We start from the raw sequence: 27,719 nt of genomic DNA, 5'->3' as shown, positions 1-27,719 counted from the left end.
TCTCTCGCGAGAAATGGCAATCAGCGCGCCAAGTTCTGTTCTGTGAGAAGTTAAGATCGCGTTAGTGCTGATATTTTTTTGTTTACCGTATAACTGAGCTCGATTCATAATTATGACTGCTGCATTGGGGGGCATGCAGTCAGTTTGATTTCCCCCCCATTGGCAAACTCAGATCTTCAGAGGTGCGCATTTAAATTCTAAGATTAGAAGCCGAAGATCCAGTTCTTACTGTGTGCATGTGTTGTGTGACTGTCATCCCAGCTGCATGCACAGTGTTCTATTAAAAACATTGGTTTCAAATAAGACATGGTTCTACAAAACAGCGGGAGGTTTAAAGCAGACCGGGGACAAGGAGGTGACCAGGAAAATCAGCAGTAAGTTAATTATTTCACTTTTTTATACTTCTGTGCGGGAGCAAAATAGCACAGTGGGAGAATTAAACATAAATGGAGTTTCACGGCGGTTCCATTTTTAGAGGAATTTCCAAACTCACTGTAGTATGTTTAGTATAACAGGGTTTTTTGTGTGTCCTCTTCAAACTTTTATCCCCACTAGTGGCTTGGTTGGGCAAATCATTTGGTTGACTTTTCCGACACGTTTATGCGCTGCATGCATGCTTTGGATCAGAGCTGAGCTCAAGCCTGTGACTGAAGAGCGTTCTTGGTACTGTCAGGTGCCGACTGTGGCGTTGTCACCTATGGTAGCCCTGAGACAGAGTGTTATTGCAATTCTCCGCAGGGATGAAACCACCTCCTTGTCAGCCCTCAAGCGCCTGGAGCGCAGCCAGTTTACCGACGAGATGGATGCTCGCTTCGGCTTCGAGAGGATGAAGGAGCCCGGGGAGAAGACGGGCTGGCTTATCAACATGCACCCGGTATGCCCGGGTTTAAGACTTGCTTAAGACTTGAGGCCATTTATTGTAGGAGATGGGAGCTGTGAGGCATTGTATAACTGCTGTACCTGCGTTGTGGCCAAAGGGATCAAAAAACACCTATGTGGGCTTTTGGGGACTCTAATTAGCTACTAAAGTATGGGGCTGAATGGCAGCATCTATAATAATATAACCTTTCTTATATTATTAGCTGTGTGTTACCAGTGAGTGTAAGCTCAAGTGAATATAAAGTTCTCTGGCCATAGAGCGAGTTACTATTGCAGAGTGCCAGACATGCCCAAAATAGGGGCATTTGTGACTTCAATCTAGAAACTCCTCATCCCTCATGAAGTTCTCTTAATTAGACCGTTAACTTTCTAATTATTATTATTTTATTTTTGTAATGACCTCGGATATATTTGGGCTAAGAATACAACATAGCAACATAGATGCTGATCTGTGTATATGCATGCAAGTTACTTGTTCACCTGCTGTGACTTGTGATTTACTCTGTGTGTCTGCAATGCCCTGTGTCTGTGCAGGCTGAAGTGCTGGATGAAGACAAGAGGATGATCAGTTGTGTAGACTATTATTTCATCCAGGAGGATGGCAGCAAATTCAAGGTGAGGACAGTGGCTACAGTATGTCCAGTAATCAAGAAGGTGTGAGAGATCATTGTATATAAACCACAAGGCTTGTAGTTCAAGGATCATTGTCTTTAGGTGGTTAGAAATCCATAAAATATTTCATTCTTCAGTTCTCTAAAGGGATTAAAGCATTAAATGGTAGACCCTTACAGTTTAATTTAGAAATGACAATGCCAGCGAGTTCACTGCCTTTTGTTGAGCTGCCAAGAAATATTTATTTTCTTATTTTTGTAGCTGAAAGCATAGAAACATTTTCTCTAAATGTAAATACTGTACATTGTCTTGAATATATAATTCATTCATTCCAGGTGGCGCTCCCATATAAACCCTATTTCTACATAGCGACTAAAAAGGTGAGTATATCTGTTGTTGAGTTTGTTTGTGGTGGGTCCTGGAGCTCCTTAATGCACAGAGCGATGAGGGAGTCAAGATTCCAAAAGTAAATTGCTGGGGCTAGCAGTCATTGATCTTATTTTTATTCCAGAAGCAGAATATCAGCTATCCATATTCTACACAACCAGAGAACAGAAGGGAAGGAGACAGATATATTTTCACGCCTCTATAACAGTGCCTCGTTTTCACCAGAAAGCATGTCTGTCTGTCTTGTGAAACAGAACTGCGAGAGAGAGGTAATTTCCTTCCTGTCGAAGAAGTTCCAGGGGAAGATTGCGAAGTTGGAGATTGTTCTCAAGGAGGACTTGGATCTGGTGAGTCGCAAAAAGAAATCTGAAATCAAATGAAAATCAGGCGTTTGTCCTATCGACAAATATGTACTTGGCTTATGCAGGTTTATTCGCCTTTCTCAATGAGAAATGCAGTGTTTTATGCATAATACATCTACAAAGGTCAGCAATGTTAGGGTGTTTTTCAACACAACATCAGGTTTAATCATTCTGTAGAATTGCAGGGTTTTGATGTTTCACTGGTAGTGATGCAGTTTCTCAAGCTGTGCACGCAGTCAGTACAGCAGTGCAGCAGTGGGTCACTGTCTTGGTGTCGCACACCCCTCTTCACAGCCCAATCACCTGGTGGGGCTGAAGAGGAGCTATATCAGGCTGTCCTTCAACACTGTTGATGACCTCATCAAAGTGAAAAGGGAGATCTCGCCCGCCGTGCGCAAGAATCGGGAACGAGAGAAGTCCAATGACGCCTACACTGCCATGCTGTCGAGGTACTGATTATATAAAAAAAAACCACTCGGAATATCATATCTATATTAATTCACATATTATTAATGTTACTTTAAGACCTGGTGAAGCTGCAAAGCGATAAACCTCTCTGCTCCAGGGTCAGTTACAGTACTGTGTCATCTAAAGTAAGATCTCTACCTCTCTGCAAACCTTCCTATTTGGACTGGTTTTTGTATTTGGTGAATCAGTAGACTCTTGTCTTTCAGTGCCCTATCGGGGGGCAATGTGGTGGCCCCAGATGAAGATGGGGCTTCGAAGAAGATCACAGACCAGCTGGACAATATTGTGGACATGCGGGAGTATGATGTGCCCTATCATGTCCGTCTGTCCATCGACCTCAAGATCCATGTGGTAAGTGTTTGTGGTATGGCTGGAAAATGAGGCTGATGTCTGGACAAAAGTTAATAATTGCTTACACTTATGTTGCGCTTTTCAGGACACTCCACTCAAAGCGCTTTACAGGTAGTGGGGAACCCCTCCACCACCAGATGAGTGCAGCCCCACCTGGATGATGCAACGGCAGCCATAGTGCGCCAGTACACTCCCTACACACCAGCTAACAGTGGGGAGGAGAACAGAGTGGTGAAGCCAGTTCATAGATGGGGATTATTAGGAGGTTATGACTGGTAAAGGCCAGGGGGAAATTTGGCCAGGGTGTGGAGTTAACACCCATACTCTTTTCGAGAAATGCCCTGGGATTTTTAATGACCACAGAGAGTCGGGACCTCAGTTTTACGTCTCACTTAAAGAACTGTGCCTTTTACAGTATAGTATCCACTCACTATATTGGGGCATTAGGACCCACACAGACCGCAGGGTGAGAGCCCCCTACTGGTCCCACTAACACCTCTTCCAGCATCAGCCTTAGTTTTTCCCAGGAGTCTCCCATCCAGGTACTGACCAGGCTCACACCTGCTGATCTTCAGTGGGCTGCCAGGTGTGAGTTGCAGGGTGACATGGCTGCTGGTAAGTTTTAAAAGCAAGTTCTGCTTGCTTTTAAAGCCGCAGTGCAGAGTGTGAGCATGTGGCTGGGCATGGAAAGCTGCTCCTTATACCATGATTTGTGTTTTTTAGGCTCACTGGTACAACGTGCGCTACCGTGGCAGTGCCTATCCCCCCGAGATCGTGCGCAGGGATGACCTGGTCGAGCGGCCGGTGAGTGTCGCTGAGACCACGGGGGCTGTCCTCCTCAGTGTCTGAAATTGCAAGCAAAGCAAAATATTAGACATTTCCCAGTCTTATCTGGGACGTTGCGTTTCTGAAGGTGCTTGTATTTTTTTAAAACCACACGTTGTATTTGTGTGTGGAGATCTCTCGATTTTGAAAAAGACTGCGGCATGCTTTTCATTTGGTACGGAAGGCAATTGAAAGCTTGTTTTTATATGTTGATGTTGTCATTTGAAGCTCATCGCATTTAGGGATGATTAATACCTTAGCTTAATAGTGGAAAAGGTCATTAGGAATGCTAACCTGCCCTGCCTTTTGCTGCTCCCTGTCACTTTGCAGGACCCTGTTGTGCTGGCCTTTGACATCGAGACCACCAAGCTGCCTCTGAAATTCCCCGATGCTGAGAGTGACCAGATCATGATGATCTCGTACATGATTGATGGACAGGTGTCTGTGATACTCCTCTCTGTAATAGTATTCCCAAAGAGAGGTGTTTCTGGAGTGCTTTTCCACAACTTAATGCAATAATGCAATATTTTTATTTATTTCTTCCAGTACATAGCTTAATTTCGCCTCTCATTTCATGTTGATCGTTTTGGTGCTAACTACTTCACAATGTGGGTTACATGAGTATTTTTGGTTCAACAGTTAGTTTTAATATCTTCATAAGTTTTTTTTATTTTCTTATTATTGATTGCCTTATTTTTAGGCTTGTTTAGTGTTATTGTAAAAATAGTATTTACTCCAAACTAGCCATCCTTTCTCTTGGAACAGTTTAGCAACTGTTAAACCCCAAACCAGTGTGTACTATGACTAAGTGTTTGTTTGTGTGGCAGGGATACCTGATAACAAACAGGGAAATTGTCTCCGAGGATATTGAGGACTTTGAGTTCACCCCCAAACCAGAGTATGAGGGACCCTTCACCGTGTTTAATGAGCCTGATGAGGTGAGAGGATTAACCTCGGAGAGGTCAGAGACGGAGGGGTTGGGAGATGGCGGTCGATCAATTGCTGCTTTCTGGTTTCAGGCCAGTTTGATCCAGAGGTGGTTTGAGCACATCCACGAGACCAAGCCCAACATCTTTGTCACCTACAACGGAGACTTCTTTGACTGGTGAGTCAACGCCCTGTGGAGCTCCTTGTGCCTGCTGCAGGCGTCGCGCCCCTGAGCTGTCCGACAGCTTGTCGAACCAAACCGTGCGGACGGAACGGTCCGTTCCCATCAGCTCACGGCTTTGTGATTTTCATTCTGTCCCCCCTCCCTCCTTCCTCCCAGGCCCTTTGTGGAGACCCGGGCGGCCCATCACGGGCTCAACATGCACCGCGAGATCGGCTTTCAGAAGGACAGCCAAGGGGAGTACAAGGCCAGCCAGGCCATCCACATGGACTGCCTCAGGTGGGCCGGGGGGCAGCTGTGATCTGTGTGCCTCTCAGCAGTGAGATACTGCAGGTGTTCTTTGCTTTTCAAGCACCAATTTGTCCTCGGGGGGGAGCTGCAGTTAAATTTGATTTTTCTTGTAAATGATATCTTTTTTATTTTTTCCTTGTTACTTTTAACGTAATATAGGCTTAGGGTGCGGCAGCATTTTTTTGACAAGTGAATACTTATTAACCTTACAGGGCTCTGTTCCCTGAGGACTGGAGCCGGTTCCTCTACTTTAGTGTCCTGGGATAGATTTCTGGCATGTCAGAAATGGCAGAATGTGGAATCTTGCAGTGACGTGGGCATCCCCGCCGCTCGAGAAGGTTTCGCGTGTTTAACCGCGGGATAACGACACACGTGTTCCAAAAGCCCCTTTTAACCCCCTCCCGATGATCTGGCGCTGCGTCTCAGGTGGGTGAAGCGCGACAGCTACCTGCCCGTGGGGAGCCACAACCTAAAGGCGGCGGCGAAGGCCAAGCTGGGGTACGACCCTGTGGAGCTGGATCCAGAGGAGATGTGCCGCATGGCCACCGAGGAGCCTCAGGTAATGAGTGGGGGGGGGCGGGGGCAGGCTTGGGCTGCCTCTTCAGAGGTCTGTCCTCTAGTCCAGTTGCAAACTAGCTAGGGAACTCCGGGCACTTAACTGTAAAGATCAATCATACGGAGAATGATTTTTTAAAAGTTTGTCGTTGAGATGGAGATGTGTTGGGTGGAAAGTGGAATTCCAGGTATTTCTTGTCGCCAGGCTCTTCTGAGTTTAACTAGACGTTTCCCAGTCTCGTCAGACTCCGGTCGGCGTCCAGCTGAAATTGGCTGGTGGCGAGGTAACTAACTGCACTCTGCTGGTTTGCTCCAGACTCTGGCCACATACTCGGTGTCGGATGCTGTCGCCACTTACTACCTCTACATGAAGTATGTCCACCCCTTCATCTTCGCTCTGTGCACCATCATCCCCATGGAACCAGACGAGGTTTGGAAATCTGCCTGTTGCCTCTTCAGTGCCGTTGTCTATGTGGGCCTTCATAGGAGTGAAAAGTGACGGAAATGTATTTTTAGGAACATTAAGACCCTCGAAGAGGATATTTTAAGGATGATTATGAGTGGGAGGGGCTTATCTAGCTATTAGCTACTTGCTTGAAAGAAACTTCTGGAAAACGGGTGTTCTGCAAAATGAGCACAGTGGACAGAAGGATCAAGTTACGTAGAGAGGAGATGCAAAATGTGGTTTCAGTGTCTGACGGCCGTGCAAAATGGGGGAATCGACGTGTTCTCTGGTGTCCGTGTGTGGCAGGTGCTCCGGAAGGGCTCTGGGACGCTCTGCGAGGCTCTGCTCATGGTCCAGGCCTTCCACGCCAACATCGTCTTCCCCAACAAGCAGGAGCAGGTCTTCAACAAACTGACAGACGACGGGCACGTGCTGGACTCCGAGACGTACGTGGGGGGCCACGTGGAGGCCCTGGAGTCAGGCGTCTTTCGCAGCGACATCCCCTGTCGCTTCAAAATGGTAAAGGCCTGCTCCCGCCCCCTTCCCCCACCGCGTGTGAGATGTAGGCATTTTAACTGAGGCTGTCCCAATATAGTGGGTCAAATCTCTGCATACGCATTTCAAAACCCAAAACGGAAGAAAAGCACAAGTAATTGCTTCTTTAGAGTGTCTGAAGTACATTGTTATTGAAAAGATTGCATATTCGTTACCCAGTGCTTCTTCATTTCATGTTGAGCTTGCTGTTATCCCTGGAAGGCTTCACCTCCCTGTTGTTAGCCAGGGTCTGGAAATCCACTGACGCTGTTTGTGTCTTCAGAACCCAGCGGCCTTTGACTTCCTGCTGCAGAGAGTGGAGCACACCCTGCGCCATGCCATTGAAGAGGAGGAGAAGATCCCCCTGGAGCAGGTCCTTAATTTCAGTGAGGTCAGTGTCTCAGCACAGGACTGACAGCCATCCCCTATCGGTGTTCTTCAGTTCATTCTCAAAACTCTCTCTTCTCCTTGAATTCCGAACATCAGAAAGGATGAAGTTGTCTTGGAACACTGAATGTCATTTAATGGGCTCGTTTCAACTCATGAATTGAGCAGTGAACGGTGCTCTCAGTTGAATCCAGGATCATTTTGCCAAGCTCATGTCAGTCTTCAGAACAGTTCTGCCATTTACAGTATTATGTGCACACAAGGCAGATACTGCAAAGCTCTATTCCTTTATATGGGCCTGAAATCATTGTCTTTCAGGTGTGTGAGGATATCAAGAAGAAGCTGATCTCCCTGAAGGAGGTGCCAAACAGGATTGAGTGTCCTCTCATTTACCATCTGGATGTGGGTGCCATGTATCCCAACATCATCCTCACCAACCGGTTGCAGGTAGGTGGTGCTGCTGGTTCGGACCACTGTGGCTCTCTGTGGGGAGAATGCGGGTGAGCAGCCATTCATCTTTCTCACATACTGCAAGCTCCACAGCCATGTAAAAGAAATTCAGCGCCCGTTGGAGAAGAGGCACTTCGCCACGAGCTGCAGATGCCCGGGGAGCCACAGGGGGCGCTGTTTCCCTGCAAGCTGAGAAAGCCCTGGCCGGCAGTTCCCAGCCCAATCCCTGGCCATGCTGAACTCTTTATGTGCCTCTGCTGGGGGAGTCCCCGGCGCACCTATCCAGTCATGCAGCCCTCAAGCTCACGACAGTGTTTGTATCTTTCAGTGTGTTTCCTTCAGGAAAGTGGGTCCTTAGGGCTAAATGGGTTTTTGTTTCACGTGGCATCTCGTGTCTTTCCTAGCCCTCGGCTATGGTGGATGAGGTCACTTGTGCTGCCTGCGACTTCAACAAACCGGGAGCCAACTGCCAGAGGAAGATGACTTGGCAGTGGAGAGGGGAGTTCAGTGAGTATCCCTGGGCTGCTAGTGGGTGGACTCCCAGCAAAATGGCCGTCGCTTGTTGCCGCGGCGCCCAGAGCCTAACCCTGTGTGGGTGCCTGTGTTTCGCAGTGCCGGCCAGCCGCAGCGAGTTCCACCGCATCCAGCAGCAGCTGGAGTCGGAGAAGTTCCCCCCGCTCTTCCCCAACGGGCGGCCACAGGCCTTCCACGAGCTGAACCGCGAGGAGCAGGCGCGCCACGAGAAGAAACGCCTGGCTGGTGAGGCCCGCACGCTCGGCCCAGCTTCTTCCCGTCTGTTGGACGCCATTACAGGGGAGCTGCAACGCTATTTTAAAGTCTCAGGGTTAGAAAAAATCAGTGTACATTTCAGGCCACAATAAAAGTAAAATGCTCACAGTAACCTCCCAATTTACAAAATCACAAAATGAACAAAATTTATTTTGCCAGACCAGGGATTTGCAACAATATGGTGAATATACAGTACTTTCACAATTTTGTGCTTAATTTGAAAAATGTTCTATACCATCAATTAATGTTTTTTGTTACTGAGATTTAATAACTGGTCTGAAACATTGGGACTGCAGCTCCCCTTTAAATAATCGGGTAATTCATGGAAGTTAATTCCATTAATCTCTATTTTCTAGATGTGGCATTAAAAAGTTCATTTTGATATTGCTACATCAGTCTTTTTCATTTTTTCGGTGCCCATGTCATCCCCAGACTACTGCCGAAAGGCTTACAAGAAGGTCCACTTGACCCGACTGGAGGAGCGGGTCACCACCATCTGCCAGCGAGAGAATTCTTTCTATGTGGACACAGTTCGCGCCTTTCGAGATCGCCGATACGAGTTCAAAGGGCTGCACAAGGTACAGAGACTGCATCCGTCAGTGGCGAGACTCTGCTTGTGTGGCATTATCAGCAGATTGGTATCGGAGATGGGCTTTACCCAAAACTGATTTATATATTAATCCGTTATTTAATTAATTTAAGTTTATGAAGAGAAAAGTAAAATGCTCTTAAATTGCGGGAATGCTTTCTTAAAAGTTTTCAGAAGTCTGAAAAGGACTCGCTGTCCCTGTGTGAATGTACCTGTATATGCTGATGTTATTAGGCTGTGAAATGATTGATTTATGACCACACATGCATGGTCATATTATATTATATTAGCAATAATATTGGTTTATTAAATAAAAGTATTAGTTTTATACATTTTTCACGGATGATGGGTAAGATGGGGCGGAGCAGTGGCTCTGTGGCTAAGGATCTGTGCCCGTGGTAAAGGTTGCCGGTTCAAATCCCACAGCCGGCAGAGGAATCCTACTCTGTTGGGCCCCTGAGCAAGGCCCTTAACCCCAACTGCCCCAGGGGCACTGTACAATGGCTGACCCTGTGCTGTGACCCCAAGCTTCTCTCCCTGTCTGTGTGTCTGTGTCTCATGGAGAGCAAGCTGGGGTATGTGAAAGACGAATTCCTAATTGAATTCCTAATTCAATTTCCTAAAGAAATTGTATATGGCTAATAAAGTGATCTTATCTAAGATATATTCATAGAATAATTCAACTTCAAACAGTGACTCAAGAATTCAGTGGAAAAAGACATTTGTGCACAGCAACGCAAAACTTTGCACAGCGTGCTCCTTGGACGCTACCGATATTCAGTTTGTTAGTGGCATTTGACTGTTTGGGAGACAGATTCTCACCAGTGTTGTCTTAGATTCTGCCGTCTAACGTGTTTGGACATGACTTTGCTGTCCTGTCAGGCCAAAAGCCTAGATCAAGAATTCAGGCTTCTTACTGCTTTTTTTCCCCTACTGTGCGGGACTTTCACAAATCCCGACAGGCCATGAAGGCTTAAACAAGTGATCCATTGTGCCGTTTCTCCCATATCCATGGATATCGGGAGGAAGGTTCTGTCCTGCAGCTCTGACAGCGTGTTAACCCCCGTGTGGGTGTGGGCTGTCTCTCACTCCGCTGTCCCCTGCCGCAGGTCTGGAAGAAGAAGCTGTCGGCGGCGCAGGAGTGCGGGGACGCGGCCGAGGTGAAGCGCTGCAAGAACATGGAGATCCTGTACGAGTCCCTGCAGCTCGCCCACAAGTGCATCCTCAACTCCTTCTACGGCTACGTCATGCGCAAGGGGTACGACGCCCTGGAGGCAGGAGAGCCGGAGTTAAACGCATATTTCTAAAACAAGCGATCATACATATCCACCCGTCTGGTAGGGATTCCTGTACATGAGGCAATAATACTGTTAGTTGAAATGGAAAAACCCTTTTTCTAAATTCTCTGGAAATTCCATCCACTCCTTTCCTGGAAAAAAGGGCGATACGGATATTTTACATATGGAAAGGGAAAGTCGCTTTCGGAGTTTCAAAGACCTGAGTTATGCTTCCTACTTTCAGCATAAAGATGAATTTACAGTATGTGCTGCATTGCTTTCTTATCGGGCGATGCTATTCTTCGGTTTGTCCAACAGGGCGCGCTGGTACTCCATGGAGATGGCTGGGATCGTGTGCTATACTGGCGCCAATATCATCACGCAGGCCAGGGAGCTGATCGAACAGATCGGGTGAGGGCCAGAGTCTGGCCACAGGCTGGGAGAAATAGGGCCTCAAGCACCTGTAGGTTCAGCAAAGTGTTAAGTTACAGTTGTTCCAGCACTTGCTTAAACATGTTTAAACAATCCACAAAAAAAGGATTTTATCTAACATGCTCGTTAGGAAGTATAAAGTGATGCACGTCTGTAGCCAGGAGGAGCTAAAGAAACATGAAGTGACAGGACTGTATTCTGTTTATGAAGCTCCAGTACAGCTGGACTCCTTGTAAAGTAAACTGTGTGTCTGTGAGGCAGCCGGCCCTTGGAGCTGGACACCGATGGGATCTGGTGCGTGCTTCCCAACACCTTCCCCGAGAACTTCGTCATCAGATCCAGCAATGAGAAGAAGCCCAAGGTCACCATCTCGTACCCCGGGGCAATGCTCAACATCATGGTGAAGGTGAGGCTTGTCTGTACAGTCACGGCTCTAGAGCATGTTTGGTCTCCCAGAGTCCGTTGAGACAATGTGTAAGTCCTAGTTCCTTTTATGTGGATGGATGTATTATCCCAAAATTGGAGAAACCAACACCTTTCTGCCAGTTTTTTTCCATGGCAGAAATCAACAGCTGTTATTTTTGCCCCAAAATGGCTGCCTTTCACTTACTCTTTTTCTTCTGATAAAAGGATCAACCAATATTGTTTGAGTTCTGGTATGTGGCTTGTGGATTAAAGGGGAACTGCACTCCCAATTTCTCTGACCGGTTATTGAATCTCCTTCAAATAAATTCATTGATGTTAGAGAAAAGTTTTACAAATGTTAAATTAAGCACAAACATCACTTGTGAAGTGCAGCGGCCCCTTCCTGCTCACTAGTCACTGTAATGACTAATGGACTGTGATGTACGAGCCAATAAGTGCAGGTTGTGCAGAAGACCCTTCACTGCAGAAATGATCCAACGTGATGTATAAGCAGAGTATTTGACTAGTAGTATTTGTTGGCAAAACTGGCTCGAAATCGAGAGAGTATTTCTATTGGATTAAAAGTGATGTATTCACAAGCCTGCGTGTTTACAGTATATTAGGGCCTTTTCATGTCACCACGTTTTGTTGCCTCGTTCTGAATCACAGAACATGGCGCTGCGCACACCTGGAAATTTCGGTTATGTTGTGATGTAAATGGGAGGTTTTACAAGTTACTGTGTGCATTTTACTTTTGCTGTGGCTTGAAATGCACTCGTCAAAATCCATGTGCAGTTCCCCTATAAAGCCCATCCAATGTCGCAGGCTGATGAAACACAGGGTTGTTCACTTTACCAGCCTCTCTCTCTGCCTGTCTGCTTGGTCTTCAGGAGGGCTTTACCAATCACCAGTACCAGGAGCTTACAGATCCCGCCACACTCACCTACGAGACCCGATCTGAGAACAGCATCTTTTTTGAAGTGGACGGCCCTTACCTTGCCATGATCCTGCCTGCCTCCAAAGAGGAGGGCAAGAAGCTGAAGAAGAGGTAGGGGACCAGGGGTGACCTGGGCAGGGATGGAGCCCTGCTGGGACTGATTCTTTCTAACCCCAAAATTTAAAAATAGGGTTGCTGTTCCCCTTTTTAAGTCAGGTGGACAGAGATTCACTGAGATATGTGATTTGACCAGGGGTGCCTAAATGTTTGCACAAGGGAGCTGTAGTTGGTGAGGACTTTAAGGCTGTGCTGCCGAATGTCACGCTGGCAGTGTGTGCACGTCCTCCCGAACGAGCTTTAGCCATGCCACCCCTCTCCCCTGCAGGTATGCGGTGTTTAATGAGGACGGCTCCCTGGCGGAGCTGAAGGGCTTCGAAGTGAAGCGCCGGGGGGAGCTGCAGCTCATCAAGATCTTCCAGTCCTCTGTGTTTGAGGCCTTCCTCAAGGGCACCACACTGGAGGAGGTCTACGCCTCTGTGGCCAAGGTGGCCGACTACTGGCTGGACGTGCTGTACAGCAAGGTATCTCCCTATAGCTCCCGACAGCCTGAGTGGGCCATCGCCGTCCCTTTCAGATGCTGACCTGATAGGTGGCAGAGCTTTTTGCTTCCTTTACAACACTACAATAGGGGCGCCTTCACCCCGAGATTTCTGAATTGTGAACGATTGTTTAAGGGTCCGAAAAACGACAGCGCTGTGACAGCAGCTCTCGCACCTAGGCGGCTAACATGCCGGACGCAGAGCTGTTCGAGCTGATCTCGGAGAACCGCTCCATGTCCAGGAAGCTGGAGGATTACGGCGAGCAGAAGTCCACCTCCATCAGCACGGCCAAGCGGCTGGCCGAGTTCCTGGGGGACCAGATGGTGAAGGACGCTGGGCTGAGCTGCCGCTACGTCATCTCGCGCAAACCGGAGGGATCCCCGGTCACCGAGAGGTAAGCGCAAGACTGGACCCGCTCTCGTTGCCACTGGTGCAGGATGGGGACTGCAGGAAAAGTCTCGTGCATGTATAGGCAACAATGGCTGGGGCTGTCCGGCGAGTCTCCAGGAGTTTGCGGAAGCAGGGAGGGTTTTTCACCAGCGACGCCTTGTGATTCCTCTGTCGCGATGTCTCTGGCAGGGCTATCCCCTTGGCCATCTTCCAGGCAGAGCCGAGCGTGAAGAAGCACTTCCTGCGCAAGTGGCTGAAGATGCCAGCCCTGCATGACCTGGACATCCGCACAGTAAGTCTCCTCCTCTGACACCTGTTACAGCCTGACGGTGGCAAGTGGAATGTCCGTGCTTAGCATAGAATTCAGGAATCTGGCGAATAACATGACTGATTCCAAGAAGGGTTTTGCTGTCGGTCAAAACTAAATGTTTCAGGACCTTCGTCATCACGTCTGGTAACAAAATGGCAAATTTTCATAGCCATTCTGTTTAAGCTTGGCAAACTGCTCCATTTTTCATCTCCTCCCTGTCTCCGCACCCATGACTTTTCATGGACGGATAACTGGTCTTTCTTTACAGATTCTGGACTGGAATTACTACATTGAGAGACTTGGCAGCGCCATCCAGAAAATCATCACCATCCCAGCTGCCCTGCAGCAGGTACCAACCAGCCTCAAGAGCTCTTCTATTGCTCTAGCCTTGTCTTGTGTGGCTGGGGTGTCGGAACAGGTTCAGATGGCTTTCTTGTGCCATCAGGTGATGTTCCCAATACATCTCCTGTCAGAAAAGCCAGCTGTCAGCTTGAGTGGGAGAAGTGAACGTGTTGTGTGTCTGTGGCAGCTTGCACTTCCTGACCTTTGCCCTTTGACCCCTCAGGTGAAAAATCCTGTACCCAGGGTGCGGCATCCGGACTGGCTGCACAAGAAGCTGCTGGAGAAAAATGATATCTACAAACAGAAGAAGATCAGCGAGCTTTTCACCAGTGAGGGCAAGAGACAGGTACACTGTTGTTAGACCAGCTGTCCAGCCTGGTCTATGAAGGTTGCATTGCATTTTCAGCATATTGTGAGCAAAGGATGAATTGTGTTTTCCAATCATTGTATGCAGAGTTTTTAATACCTCTTTTGCTTATTTACTGTGCTGTGCAGGGAAATTGGCGTTCTTGTATCATTCAACTTCCCTTGCTTGTTTCAGGTGGTTTCAAACCAGCTGGCAGTTGGAAGCAGCCAGTGCTCAGAAGTTGGGGAGATAGGCGACCTGGAGGACTTTGGGGTGAAGCGGGGACCCCTGCAGCCGGCCATTCCCATCAGCACCAAGCGCAAGCGGGTGTACCTGGGGACGGATAGCCAGGCCGAGTCCCAGGAGCTGGAGCTCACCCAGTCCTGGAGGGAGATCCTCGGGCCACCGCCACCCATGGGCAAAACGAAGGCATGCCGCTTTTTCCAAAAGATTTAGAATCGCCCTTGATTTTCGCTATACCTGCCCACTCCTGGACTAGCCAGGGGTGTGTTGTCTGCGTCTTGGCTGGTAACTACAAGCCTACGACAGGCACGCAGGGGAGAACCAGTACGTGCGGACTCCTTAGGGCAATCAGCCCTGTGCTGGAGGTGCGATTGGAGGACAGGCCCATCCCTCAGTGTTTAGTACCACATGCCTGCCAGGGGCCGAGAGAGCCCTGGCTCACTAATCCCATCCTTCACTCGGAGGTGCTCGGCCAACTGCGAAACCAGGTCGACTGTCACGATCCAGTCTTAAACCTGTGATCTTAGAGTGCGGCCTGCACTCAGGTGAGCATCTTTCCAGGCCGAGTCATTCCCAGGGTACATACAGCTTTTCCATCTCCTAGTCTTCCCCTGGCTTTTGACCTTTTGCCCTCAGGAAGAGGTTTTTCCCCTGTGCAAGACAAATGGAAGAAAATTTAGCTGCATCAGCATGCGTAAGCTGCAAAGGAACAAGTTAAAGGTTTATTCCATGCTGAAAAGAGAAGAAAGGAAACACGTTTTGGCTGTGGACTTTGTTCCAGAGGCTGTCGGGCTCACAGATAATGAGTGTGAAGAAAGTTTTATCAACAGGAGATGTATTGGATAGAGCCCCTTCTGCAAATGTGCATGTAATTTAATACTTTCTTAGATATCTTATTGTTTTTTTTTTATTTTGTAGTGTTGGACAGAGCCCTTAAAATGCACGCTACTCCTATTATCATTTTATAGACCTTTTGTTGTTTTTTTTTGCTTGGAAAGTTTATCCTACCATGTTGCATACTGGAATGGGCTGTATTTCCACTGCTGGCTGCCTGAATTGCCCCACGGGGCTGATTTTGAACAGAATTTGAGCTTTGAAGCTCAGTGCTGCAGTTCAGATCTATAAGAGGGGCGGAATGGCAGTTTTAGGTGGGTTACGCTGCCCCGCAGTGGGGTGGGTGGGGCTCCCCGGCGGTGTCTGTGCTAGACCGTATCGGACCAGCGCTCTCCGAGGCCTGAGCCCAGGCGTGTGCTCGGCGTTGCAGGAGGAGAGGCTGGTGTGGCTGCGGTACCACAAGAAGAAGTGGGAGCTGCAGGCGCGGCAGAGGAAGGAGCGCAGGAAGAAGCGGCGGCTGGATGACGGCGGGGCCCAGCCAGCGGGAGGGGGCGTGATCAGGGGCGGGCCGACCACCGGCCTGGGCAGCTTCCTCCGCAGGACCGCGCGGAGCATCCTGGACATGCCCTGGCAGATCGTACAGGTGAGCGAGCAGGAGTCAAGGCTGTCACACGGCAAAGATTCCCAGGATGCAGGAGAGCTTGAGGATGGGACTCCTGGACAGATTTTAGCTGCGGTTCTTATGGGCTTGGCCCACATGGACGTTGGGTGACCTGGTGTTTCCAGTCCCTGAGCTGTTGAAGTTGCACAAGCCCAGAGAGCTCCAGTTCAAGATCTGTATCGATGTTCTTGTAGCGGAGTGGCACTATGTGACAGACCTGCTTGTTCTTCCTTGCTTCCCAAGATTGCGGAGACCAGTCACCCAGGCTTACACAAGCTGTGGGCGGTGATCGGCAGCGACCTGCACTGCATGAAGCTCAACATCCCCCGCGTCTTTTACGTCAACCAGCGGGTGCCCAAGCAGGAGGAGGGGCCCATGTATAAGAAGGTGAGTGGTTCCACCAGCTGCATCAAAGTAATTCATCAACAAGGGAAATTCATTTTTCTCCATCAATGCCATCATCTTATTTTATAACATGCAACACATTTCAGAAGAAATGTTCATACTGTCTTCATGGGTCAGATTATATGTTTTTGCAGGAATAGAGCATTACACAGTTTTGAAACGCCTTGCTGAGACGCTTAGTGACCCATGATTGCTTAAAAAAAAACAAAGCGCAGTGTCTGGTGGGTTTGCGCCTTGGCCTGTTCGAAGCGAAAAGGTCTGGTGTCCCTTAAAGCCTGTTTGGGGTCCTGCAGGTCAACCGCATGCTGCCACGCTCCAATATGGTGTACCACCTGTACCAGTATTCGGTGCCTGAGGACATGTACCAAGAGCACATCAACGAGATCAACGCAGATCTCTCTGCCCCCGACATTGAAGGCGTCTATGAGACTCAGGTCAGTCCCATGGATTCAGGTTTATGGGTAAAACCAGCCTACAGCTCAAAGAAGAGAATAATACCAAAAGTGGCACTCAGGCCAAAGTCTAGACTGGGCAGAGTTTTCAAGGGATTGTTCCTTTGAAGGGATTGTGTGTAAGAAACATAAAGCCAAGTGGAAGGGAAAGTTCTTGCAAGGATTAGCAAAGATGAGATATACCTGGGACAATCCACAGCCATCCCTTACGGTCTAGTAGGCCACTGTAATAGAAGCTTAAATTGTGGTAACACACTGCGGGGGTGGTGGTATATGGGATCACTTGGAATGTGCAAAAGCCCTTTGGGTATAATTGCTAATGTAAAAAATAAATCAAACACTTAGCATTAGCGACCCTGTTTGTAAGCTGCTACAGCAGTGAGAGTTGAGCATGGGTGCTCTCTCCCCCAGGTTCCCCTCCTCTTCCGGGCACTGGTGCAGCTGGGCTGCGTTTGTATGGTCAATAAGCAGCTGGCGAGGGATCTGGCCAACCGCGAAGCCGACACCTTTGACCTGGACCACCTGGAGATGAGGTCGCTGGCCCAGTTCAGCTACCTGGAGCCTGGTATGTCTGCGCTAGTTACTGTTCCAGAGCTGCCTCTTCAAAATGGGAATGGAGAGTGTTTCCCCTTTAACGAGTTACATTTTATCTGCTAGAGCTGTTACTACATGTCTGCTTGTATTAATGTCTGAAGATGCTTTATTCCCCAAATGTGCCTGCTGTATTATGGGCAAGTAAATGCTGGGCTTCCCCAAAAATGACACGATAACATTAGTTAGATTCTCTTCCTTCTGACAAAAGCCATGCCTTCTTCATTAGTCTTTTTTTTCATCTTGCATGCAAAATGTATACAATACTCCGCCTTCTTAGCAGCTGTTTTGACATGTTCCCTCAGGGAGTGTGCGCCACATCTACATGTACCACCACAGCCAGGGCCACAAGGCTCTCTTCGGTCTTTTCATCCCCTCCCAGCGGAAGGCCAGCGTCTTCGTCCTGGACACGGTGAGTGGGGGACCCCGCTAACAGCCTGTCAACAGGAGCTCTGCAGCACAACGACGTAAAAAAACACTGACCGCGATCATGGAGAAACGATTCGGAGACAGGATCAGTCTCCCTATCTTCAAAGCCTCCTGTTTTTACCTTTCCAAAATACACTTTTGTTTCCTTATGAAAGCAGCGGGAAGGTTCGTGCTTAGGTTGCTCTGTGCTGCCCCCCTCCTGCAGGTCCGCAGTAACCAGATGCCGAATCTCGGCACGCTGTATTCCGTCGAGCGTTCTGCTCTGCTGGAGAAGATGGGCGAGGAGCTCCTCCCCCCGGAGAAGCACAACTTCGAGGTGCGAGCCGAAAATGACCCCAAGGCCATCTACCGCGCCCTTCAGAGAACTCTGCTCAACTACAAGGTATCGTCTGCGTTTGTCGGCTTCCGCTGCCTGGCGGCGTGTTTGCACAGTAAGCCGGACGCATCGTCTCTTCCTCCGCCTTGTGCCCTCAGGACGAGCGGCGCGGACCCACGCTGATCGCGGTCCAGTCCAACTGGGAGCTGCGGAGGCTGGCAGCTGGGCTGTCTGTCCTGGAGGACTTCCCCGTGGTGCCAGTCCATGTCATTGACGAGATCAACTACAACGTGCTGGACTGGCAGCGTCACGGGGCCCGCAGGATGATCCGGCACTACCTCAACCTGGACAGCTGCCTCTCGCAGGCCTTCGACATGGCCAGGTACCCAAAGACACTCGGTCTGTAGCCCCGCTAGGAGCTGCTTCATAACAAGCTGGGTCCTAATTAAAGGGGAGCTGCAGCGCTCTTTATATTTAGGGGTTAGAAAGAATCAGCTTTGAGTGCATTTCAAACCACAATTAAAGTAAAACATTCACAGTAACTTGTAAAACCTCCAATTTATGTCAGAAATAGACGAAATTTCCAGGTATGCACAGCGCCATGTTCTGCGGTTCAGAATTAGGTAACAAAACTTCCAATGATGGAAGGCGATACAGTCTTGTGAATTCATCTCTTTTAATCCAATAGAAATATTGCTCTAAGTTTATAGCATGTTTTACTGACAAATTCTACTTGTAAGCTTAAGCGTGCAGATCACGTACTGTAGGAACATTTCTGCGATGAAGTGTCTGCTGCACAACCTGTACTTATTCACTCTTGCATCACATTAGTGATTACAAAGATTAGTGAGAAGGGAGGGGCCACATGTTGCAATTCGTGGGAACTCAAATGCGAGTTTGGGATAACATGGCATCTTGCAGCGCTTTCACAAATTTCACAATTTTGTGCTTAATCTGAAATTTGTAAAAAATTAAAACTGAGATTTAATAACAGGTTATTAAATTGGAATTGCAGTTCCCCTTTAATTCTGTTGAAGGCTGATATTAAACTTTTATTTTTGCCATGGGTCAGGGAAGACTTAATATCAAAGAGGATCTTGTTTAAAGTATTTTGATAACGGTCTTAGTTTGTAACCATAAGTCTAATGAAGACCATTACCATACCATTTCTGTGATGGGTTTTAAATTTAGAACACATTGCACACTGGCTTTATATAGTAGGTCAGATTATACAGTATATTTTTGTAGGAATGCAGAATTCCAGTTTTGAAACAGCTTGATGTTAAAATACAAAATCTCATGATTTTAACATTTTAATTTTTTAATGAGACCTTGAGATGTCTGTGTAGAAGAGTGAATATTGCTGATGTCCCTGATCTCTCACTCTCTGTCAGGTACTATCACTTGCCGGTGGGAAACCTTCCTGAAGACGTGTCCATTTTCGGCTCCGACCTCTTCTTCGCTCGACACCTCCGTCGACACAACCACCTGCTGTGGCTCTCCCCTTCTGCCCGGCCGGACCTGGGGGGCAAGGAGGCCGACGACAGCAGGCTGGTGATGGAGAACGAGGAGCGGAGCTCCGTGGAGATCAACGCCCCTGGCTGCTATTCCACAGGTCCAGGAGAGGCCGAACGAATGAGTCAGAATACAGTCAGCTCCATCACACTCACGCCAAGCTCTCTTTTTGAAATGCCTGTCCCCAGGCAGATGTTAAACTTGCAAAGCCTTTTTGAAATGGGAGGAAAAAGTATGGGGCCCCAGTATGTCTAGCTGTGACAGAGGGCTTTTTTGACAGTGTGTTTCTGGGTATATTCAGATGCTGCAGCGGAGAGTGGCAGTAACAAAGGGCCTGTGTCTTGTGTGTGCAGTGTGCGTGGAGCTGGACCTGCAGAGCCTGGCTGTGAACACCATCCTGCAGTCCCAGCACGTCAATGACATGGAGGGCGGCGCCAGCCTGGGCGTCAGCTTCGATGTCATCCAGCAGGCCTCCCTGGAGGATATGATGTCTGGGAACCAGGGTGCCAGCTCCCTGGCCAGCTACGACGAGACGGCACTCTGCTCCAACACATTCAGGTAAACCAGCAAGAGGCTGTTCGAATTACTCGTGTCTGTAACAGTGCCCTTGTTGAGCTGAACAGTCTGTTTTCCAAAGGAGTTCAGTACACTGACAGCGGTTCGAATCTGGAGGTGATAAGGCTTGAATATCCATTCTGCTAGTCAGTGGGATTGACAATTAACTCCGACAGAGTTTAAATTCTTTTATACCCATAGATTAATGAAAGCGGGTTGCAAATGAGAAATCTTGAGAACATTTTTTGTAAACCCATTTTTTTTTAAAAGAACAGCACAGTTTCCCAATCTCCCAGAATTCCCTGTGCCCCTTTGGCCATAGTTGTAGCCCCCTCAAACGTTTCAACCATGGGACCCCTAAAATCCAGACAGCCAGGACGGAAGAAGGGTGTGGTAATGGTTTGATGGAACTGGCACCTGCCCTCAAACCCTCCACTCCCCTGGTACTGTGTGTTCAAGCAGTATATAATGTCCATCCAGTACAGGACCAGTTGACGTCAGGTGAGTGAGACTGTAAGCACAGGACTGATGTTTTTCTAGCTGTAGGGAGACCATCCAATTGGGCCTGTTTTTACTGTAGTGAAAAGCCAAGACTAGAGTTACCATTTAACAAGGATTCTAGGTAATAACAAGGAATATCTTTGCTTTGAACAGTGGACAAAAAGGAACATCCATCCATTTTCTAACTGGAGCCTGAGCCTATTGTAACAATGCGGGTCTGGGAGCTGCGGTAGACGGGCACCAGCATGAGATCAGCCTGGCAGGTGTACAGGCCGTCTTTTAAATGTGTTTGGGAGTGCAAGAGTAAGAAAAAAAAAAGTGCTTTAAGAGCAAAGAAAAAAAATAATGCTCTTTGGGGAACAGAGCAGGGCGCCTGGGCTGTACTGCTCTCAGCGAGGGTTTGGCTGAACACCCGTGCAGCCGTGTGAGGAATTCTCATAGCTGAGCCGAAATCGGTCTCGGCTACAGCCGCTAATGCAGTCACCGCGCTGTCACACGGCTGTGGAAGGGTAAGATAAAGAGAGAAAAATAACTGTGGGATTACAGCGGTGCTTTTAGAAAAAAAATGCTCCCCTGTGGCACAGTATCCTGGCAATAAGTGAGCGCTAGGCAGAGGACACTCACACCAGGGCCAGTTTAACCTACCAGTGTGTTTCTGGACTGTGGGAGGATACAGGAGCCCACACAAACCTGGGGCAAACAGAGAACTCCACGCAAATAGCATCCCAGGTCTGGTATTGAACTTGGGGCTCCAGCTCCGTGAGGTAGGAATATTAAACACTGTGCCACCGTGCCGCCCCAAAGAAGACATCTTTGTACCATTTCTTGAATTTTTATGCATGTAGTTCTAGTTTCAGTACAGCCAAGTGATCAATGAAATGTTCCCTTTAAGTAGGTGAATTCTTTTGTTTGTTTGATCTCTGCACACATGCACACCGAGTTGTCTTGAAGTGTTTGGCACGGTTCTGCGCTCACAGGCTGTGGTGGGGTGGGGTTTCTGCAGGATTCTGAAGAGCATGGTAGTGAGCTGGGTGAAGGAGATCACGCAGTATCACAACGTCTACGCTGACAACCAAGTGATGCATTTCTACCGCTGGCTGCGCTCCCCCAGTTCCTTGCTGTATGACCCAGCACTCCACCGCACGCTGCACAACATGATGAAGAAGGTCTTCCTGCAGTGAGTCCAGCTTGCAGTTTGCTTTACTGGATTAGCACTCTTAAATTCTCAATTCTTCTCTACTGTTCTTAATTCAAATGCTTGCCAACTGTTGGCTACACACACCTGGCGTTTTTGTTTCCTTGTTTTTTTTTTAAGTTACAGTAGTTTCGAGTGCATTTATTTTTAAACACTTCTGCCATTTCCACATGGACTACAGAATTCACGCGCAATAAATATTGATTGTGCCTGGAGCTGTGACAGTGTGAGACAAAACAGAGTGGGGTGTTAATTGAAACAAAGAGTTAATACAAATAGAAAATGAAGAGTCGCATAAAAAAACGTTCATTTCTGCTCCCGGCTTGGAACACCGACACAGAAAATGAGCTCTCAATTCTTTTTTTTTAAATTTTCTCATGAAAATAATCAATATTTGAAATCGGAACTCCAGGGCCCCATTTTCCCACCTGCCGTTTTAAAAGGCAGTCATGACTCTCTCGCCTCGGTCTTTTTCAGGCTCGTAGCCGAGTTTAAGCGTCTGGGCTCCTCTGTCGCTTATGGCAACTTCAACCGGATCATCCTCTGTACCAAGAAGCGCAGGATCGACGATGCCATTGCGTATGTGGAGTACATCACTAACAGGTAATTCCCCAGCCCATACTTGCTTCTCGGGGTCTTGGAGCCCTCTGGGATGTCTGGAGGTAAAATGTCGATGGTCTTACCCGAGAACAGATGCCTTGTCCCCCGCTTGTCTCTGCGAGTTTCCTTCCTGAAGTGGTTTTTGTCTTTGCTTCTCGTTTCCCCCTCCCGCTGCTCAGCATCCATTCGCGGGAGATTTTCCACTCCTTGTCCATGACTTTCTCGCGCTGCTGGGAGTTCCTGCTGTGGATGGACTTGGCTAACTATGGGGGAGTGAAGGGCAAACTGCCGGCCAGCGTTCTTTATGGACAGGTATGAGGAAACCGCCGCGTCACGCAGTTCGTAGTGTGTGACCTGCTGGGATATCGGTTATCAGAAGTAGCCAGTTGTGCCACTACCTGTAAACCACTTTGAGTGCAATAGCGCTACATAAGTGCAAGACATTAGTTGCCGAGCTGCGTTGGGATTTTTTGCCTCTCCTACATGATACGTAGTGCAGACGCTTTTTTCATGCTGCAGTCAAAAGCTGATTGTTTTGCTTTCTTGGGTTTGTTTCCTTTCTTGTTCTAAAACGTGTTCAACACGATACTGATGGGGGCGGAGGTGCGGGTGTGGAGACGGATTGCGATATTTGCGCTGTTTTCAGGAGGGCGCCGCGAAGGTGGCGGAGAAAGCGGACGGAGAGGAGGACAGTGAGGATGAGGCAGGACCGTCGGAAGAAGAGGAGGAAGAAGAGGGCGATGTGGACAACGTAGAGGATCTCATTGAGAGCAATTGGAACATCATGCAATACCTCCCCCAGAATGCCTCTTGCCAGAAATATTTCCTAATGATCGTCTCAGGTAGGCCTGGCCCAGCTGTGCAACATCTGTATAGCTTGCAACACTGACACCTACAGGCAGCGCTGCCAAACAGCTAGCTTTTTAGAATCAGTGAAGTACATAATTACAGTACTGGCACATATATGCTTCAGCTTACTCCATATTTAATGTTAAATATAAAGGTTTTTAAATGTAATAAATACAATAACTTTGCAAAAACAACTATTGAATGATTATTTAAATATACATGCAATTACATTTTTGCAGTTTATTGCTTGAGAAATAATAGCAAGGAGAAATCTGCGCTATTAAATTTCATCTAATAAAGTATCAGATATATTGGATCTCTGTGGGGTGTTCAGTTTTACAATTAGCCGACACCATTTAAATTTTAAGCACCGCAGTCTGACATTAAGTCCCCCATGGGGTGGGGAACATTCACCAGGACCGTCTGCCCATCTGCCCTTGAAATTCCTAGAGTCAAGTGGCATTCCATTTTGAGGCTAAGCACAGCTCCATGTTGAAGCCAGTTGTGAATGCATGTAATTTTTCCGAAGGCTAGAAGAGGTCTTTGTGATTTATGATTCTAAACTTGATTTGTAATATGAATTTCCTTATTAGTGTCCCATTTAATGTTATTTCAGTGCATGTTCACACACAGGGCTGTACATAATGCATAGTGCAGTTTTTTTTCTCAACTTTAGCTTGAATGAATTTAGAGAAAAGGCACCATTTTTTTTTTGATGATCACTATAAGGAGCAATATGTCAGCACTTAGGATTGGATTTCCTTGTAAATAGTGTACATTTATCGAGTGTAGTTTATCGAAATTGTCTGTGTAATGCCTTGGAAGTCTTTAAATTGTCTGTCCATAAAAAGTGTGAGAACCTGAATTTCACGCTGGTCTCTTCTGCTGTTTCTCCCTCTGAATGCTGTCAGCCTACATCGCCGCTGTCTATCACAGCATGAGGGAGGAGCTTCGCCGCAATGCTCCAGGAGCCACGCCCATCAAGAGGAGGGGCAGCAGCCAGGTTTCCCAGGAGGCCGCAGGAGATGCAAATGCCCTGCCTGGTGAGTGCTTCTGCTGGGCTAGGCTCAGAGCATTCAGCTTCACTGTGCGAGATGGGCACAAGGTAATAGGTCCAAAGAGAGCAGGGGGAGGTTTGCAGAGAAGATGCTCAAGTAGGTGGCTGCATCAGCATGCATAGGCTGCAAAGGAAGAGGGTAAAAGTTTATTCTGTGCGGAAAGGAAAAGAAAAGAGAGGCAACGTTTCAGCTGTGGAGCCTTCTTCCGGTGTGTGCTTAGAGATGGGCGGATGAGAGTGGAGTAATTGTATTGTAAGCATTGTTTTGCTGTTTTGAAGCTTAGGAGTAATTAATAAGGCCAAAGATTCAAAATGCTGCAGACATAAGAACGTAGTCTAAAAACCTGTCATCCCAGAGTGTGGTAACTGAGGACACTCTAGGTCAAGGTAATTCAGCTGGAAATGCACTGACACTTCCATTTTCATCAGTGTTAACTCTTGTATTATAAAGCCCCTCTTTGTACAGAAGATCTGCTCAAAAGATGTACTCCAAAATCTTGTGATGCCTTTAAGATTCTCTTCTTTTAAAGTCTCGCTGGTCACTCTAGACCGTCATTTCTGTATTTGGAATTGGTAAGTTGTCCTGAGTTTTTTTTTAAGGCAGTGGCAGTTTTGACAATGCATGTTCTTCCCTCTTGCCCCTAGGAATGATCACCTTCTCCCAGGAGTATGTCTCCAGTGAGCTGACCCAAAGCTTCTTTACCATCACCCAGAAGATCCAGAAGAAAGTGACGGGCACCAGAAACGTCACCCAGCCCTCCGACATGTTCCCTGTGCTGCCAGGTTCCCACCTGCCCCTGAACAACCCTGCATTAGAGTTCATCAAATACGTCTGCCAGGTAGGTAACTGCCAGAAAATGTAGGATAATGGCCTACTGGTGGATATGAGGTTTTTTACCTGATGGTTCAATCACACTTAAAAAATATAAGTGCATTTATTTAATACAACATGTTGTGGTGTTTTAATGTAAGTAAATACTTGGAATAGCTTTTTAAGCAATTGCGCTGTTGTCAGTTCAATACTTGCTCGTTCCCAGGTGCTTTCTCTGGACTCCAACATCACCAACCAGGTGAATAAACTTAAGAGGGACCTCCTGCGCCTGGTGGACGTGGGCGAGTTTGCGGAAGATGCCCAGTTCAGAGATCCCTGCCAGTCTTACATCCTCCCTGAGGTCATCTGCCGACAATGTAACTTCTGCCGAGACCTGGACCTCTGCAAGGACTCGTCTGTGGCGCAGGTTGGCCTCTGTATAACCCGTACAAGGGAGACCAGCTTATCTTTCTTTTGATTCTGCTTTAAAAACAGATTAAGAGACAGAGTGGGATATTCTTGCACTTTCTTCCCCCCCTCTCTCTGCCACTTTTTGTGGGTTTCTGCATTCTCTGTCCCCGTCCCTTCTTGTGTCTGTCTTGCTCTGACACCTTTCTCTCTCCCCAGGATGGCTCTGTGCTGCCACAGTGGTTCTGCTCCAACTGCCAGGCTCAGTACGAGACAGAGGGGATTGAAATGGCTCTGGTGGAGGCACTGCAGAAAAAACTGATGACCTACACCCTGCAGGACCTGGTCAGTCTACCTGTGCGCTCCTTCCCAGATACCCCTTCTCAGCACATCCAGTCATCCCTTTCCTGGGCATTTAGAACACCTCTGGGTGAAGTCTCCCTCATTACAGGGTGTATTTGTTTTCCCTGTAGGTTTGTAACAAGTGTAAAGGAGTAAAGGAAGCCAACATGCCTGTCTACTGTAGCTGTGCTGGAGACTTCACTCTCACTCTGTCCACAAAGGTGAGTCTCAGACCAATGTGATGCAAGAGGTGTTAGTGGACCCAGTAGGGGGCGCTCACCCCACAGTCTGTGTGGGTCCTAATGCCCCCAGTATAGTGACAGGGACTCTATACTGTAAAAAGCACTTTGAGTGGAGTGTTCAGAAAAGCACTATATAAGTGAATTATTCGAAATTATGAACAAGAAAGGAAGTTTTCAATGCAAAGCCCAAAGTAAAAAAAACTGGAGGGCTTCAAAGTTGAGGAGGACATTCCAAACTTAGTTCAGTTTAGGTTGAATTTATATTAAATTTTAATCACATCTCCGTAAATGTATATACACCCAAGTCTGCTATTTCCGACTGGTGTTAAGAATTAGCAAGGTGGGGTGTATTACCATCCCCATGCAGAGTCCTGCACCCGATAACCTGGAGACTGCAGGTGCAAATCTGGACTGAGCCCCACACTCGGGTGTGTGCGAGATCGGGCTCAAAGGTGGGCGGGCGAGGCGAGCGTCAGGCGCAGGGTTTGTAGCTTCAGGCTGCGATGCAAGAAACGCATTTGTCGATTCTGAAACGGGTGGACATAGCCAGAACACCTTGGTGGTTTTGAATTTCCATCAAAGGAGATCTGTAAGGGGAAAAAACGTGAGCACGGGCTGGTGGAGGTAACAGCGTCGTGAAGCATGTTCTCTTTCTTTTGTCCCCAAGAGTTTTTCCGAGCAGATCGGCGTGTTCCGGAACATCGCTGCTCACTACAGCATGGCCTTCCTGCAGGAGACGGTCGACTGGGTGCTGAGGATGAGCCCCCAGCTGGGAAAAGCATCTTAAGCAGGAGGCCTGTGCAGACAGCCAGACCTGTGGGAGGGCGGACTCTCTCTCCCATTGGTTCCGCCTCTTCCAATGGCGTGATCAGCGCTGCAGGAGCTGTTTTGGTTGCACAGACGTTGAGCACTCCTCAGACGGACAATTTTTCCCTCCTACGACTGTGCCTTCTTCAGTACCAGGCAGCCCTGCATACTGCAGCTGGATTAGAGATAGTTCCCACCTTTCCAGGAAAGAACATTTTCAAGAAGTGAAAAAAAATATTCAAATCTAGTTTTTTTTGTGACCAGAATGTCAGGTATTGCAGACACTATTTTCATAGCATTATGGAAAGTTTGTGCATCTTCATAATTTTTTGGTTGTTGCTTGTTGCCATACACAAAAAAACTTCAGGTTCAAATCACAAAGCAAATATACTTTACAGGAAAGCAAATCTGAGATGGAATGATGGTCATGGTACACTTACTGAAAAAGTATATATTTATAAAAATGACATTTAATTAAATGTTTCCTCTTGAAGTCTGTAACATGGTATTGCTGCTTTAGGTAGTTTCTGGCCAGATCTCCGTTCAGTAAGTTTTATATTTAAAATTCAACAATTCTGTGCAGAAATAAGATATTTTGATCAGCAGTTATGTCAAGTATTGTAAAGATTCTTTAAAAGATTTGTAGTCATTTTTGTGCTCAAATTCTGATCTCTCCTGATGGGGGTGGAGGATATCCTTTTTTTCCTTAATAAAGATTGCAAAACATGTACAGGCAGGATAAAAATCCAGTGGTGGGAGTAGAGATCAGCATTGTGATATTTATGATCTGTATTAATGTTTGTTTTATTTGTTCCAATAAATGTATTTGTACAGTA

General features: G+C 47.6%; 1 protein-coding gene across 1 annotated transcript; it reads left to right on the top strand.

Annotated features, from left to right (window-relative positions):
* Positions 1-4: 4 nt before the first annotated feature.
* pole (polymerase (DNA directed), epsilon) lies at positions 5-27,719 on the top strand. Its single transcript, XM_015365969.2, has 49 exons — positions 5-374; positions 739-874; positions 1,414-1,494; positions 1,827-1,871; positions 2,133-2,225; positions 2,535-2,689; positions 2,915-3,059; positions 3,783-3,863; positions 4,215-4,322; positions 4,712-4,822; positions 4,904-4,989; positions 5,152-5,271; positions 5,710-5,842; positions 6,155-6,268; positions 6,590-6,802; positions 7,101-7,208; positions 7,523-7,651; positions 8,059-8,161; positions 8,267-8,413; positions 8,876-9,021; positions 10,142-10,290; positions 10,628-10,720; positions 11,003-11,147; positions 12,037-12,194; positions 12,469-12,664; positions 12,862-13,076; positions 13,262-13,364; positions 13,651-13,731; positions 13,948-14,070; positions 14,266-14,499; positions 15,578-15,790; positions 16,052-16,195; positions 16,507-16,647; positions 17,077-17,230; positions 17,562-17,668; positions 17,891-18,067; positions 18,160-18,383; positions 19,396-19,616; positions 19,870-20,074; positions 21,576-21,749; positions 22,245-22,370; positions 22,547-22,679; positions 23,014-23,209; positions 24,128-24,259; positions 24,919-25,112; positions 25,311-25,511; positions 25,712-25,837; positions 25,966-26,055; positions 26,744-27,719. Exons 1-49 carry the CDS (start codon positions 307-309, stop codon positions 26,861-26,863), a joined length of 6,897 nt encoding a protein of 2,298 aa, XP_015221455.2. The 5' UTR covers positions 5-306; the 3' UTR covers positions 26,864-27,719.

This window comes from Lepisosteus oculatus, chromosome 22, assembly GCF_040954835.1.
Source record: "Lepisosteus oculatus isolate fLepOcu1 chromosome 22, fLepOcu1.hap2, whole genome shotgun sequence".
Classification (NCBI taxonomy): Eukaryota; Metazoa; Chordata; class Actinopteri; order Semionotiformes; family Lepisosteidae; genus Lepisosteus; species Lepisosteus oculatus.
Note: the sequence above shows the minus strand (reverse complement) of the source record. Positions and strands in the feature narration are given on the sequence as shown.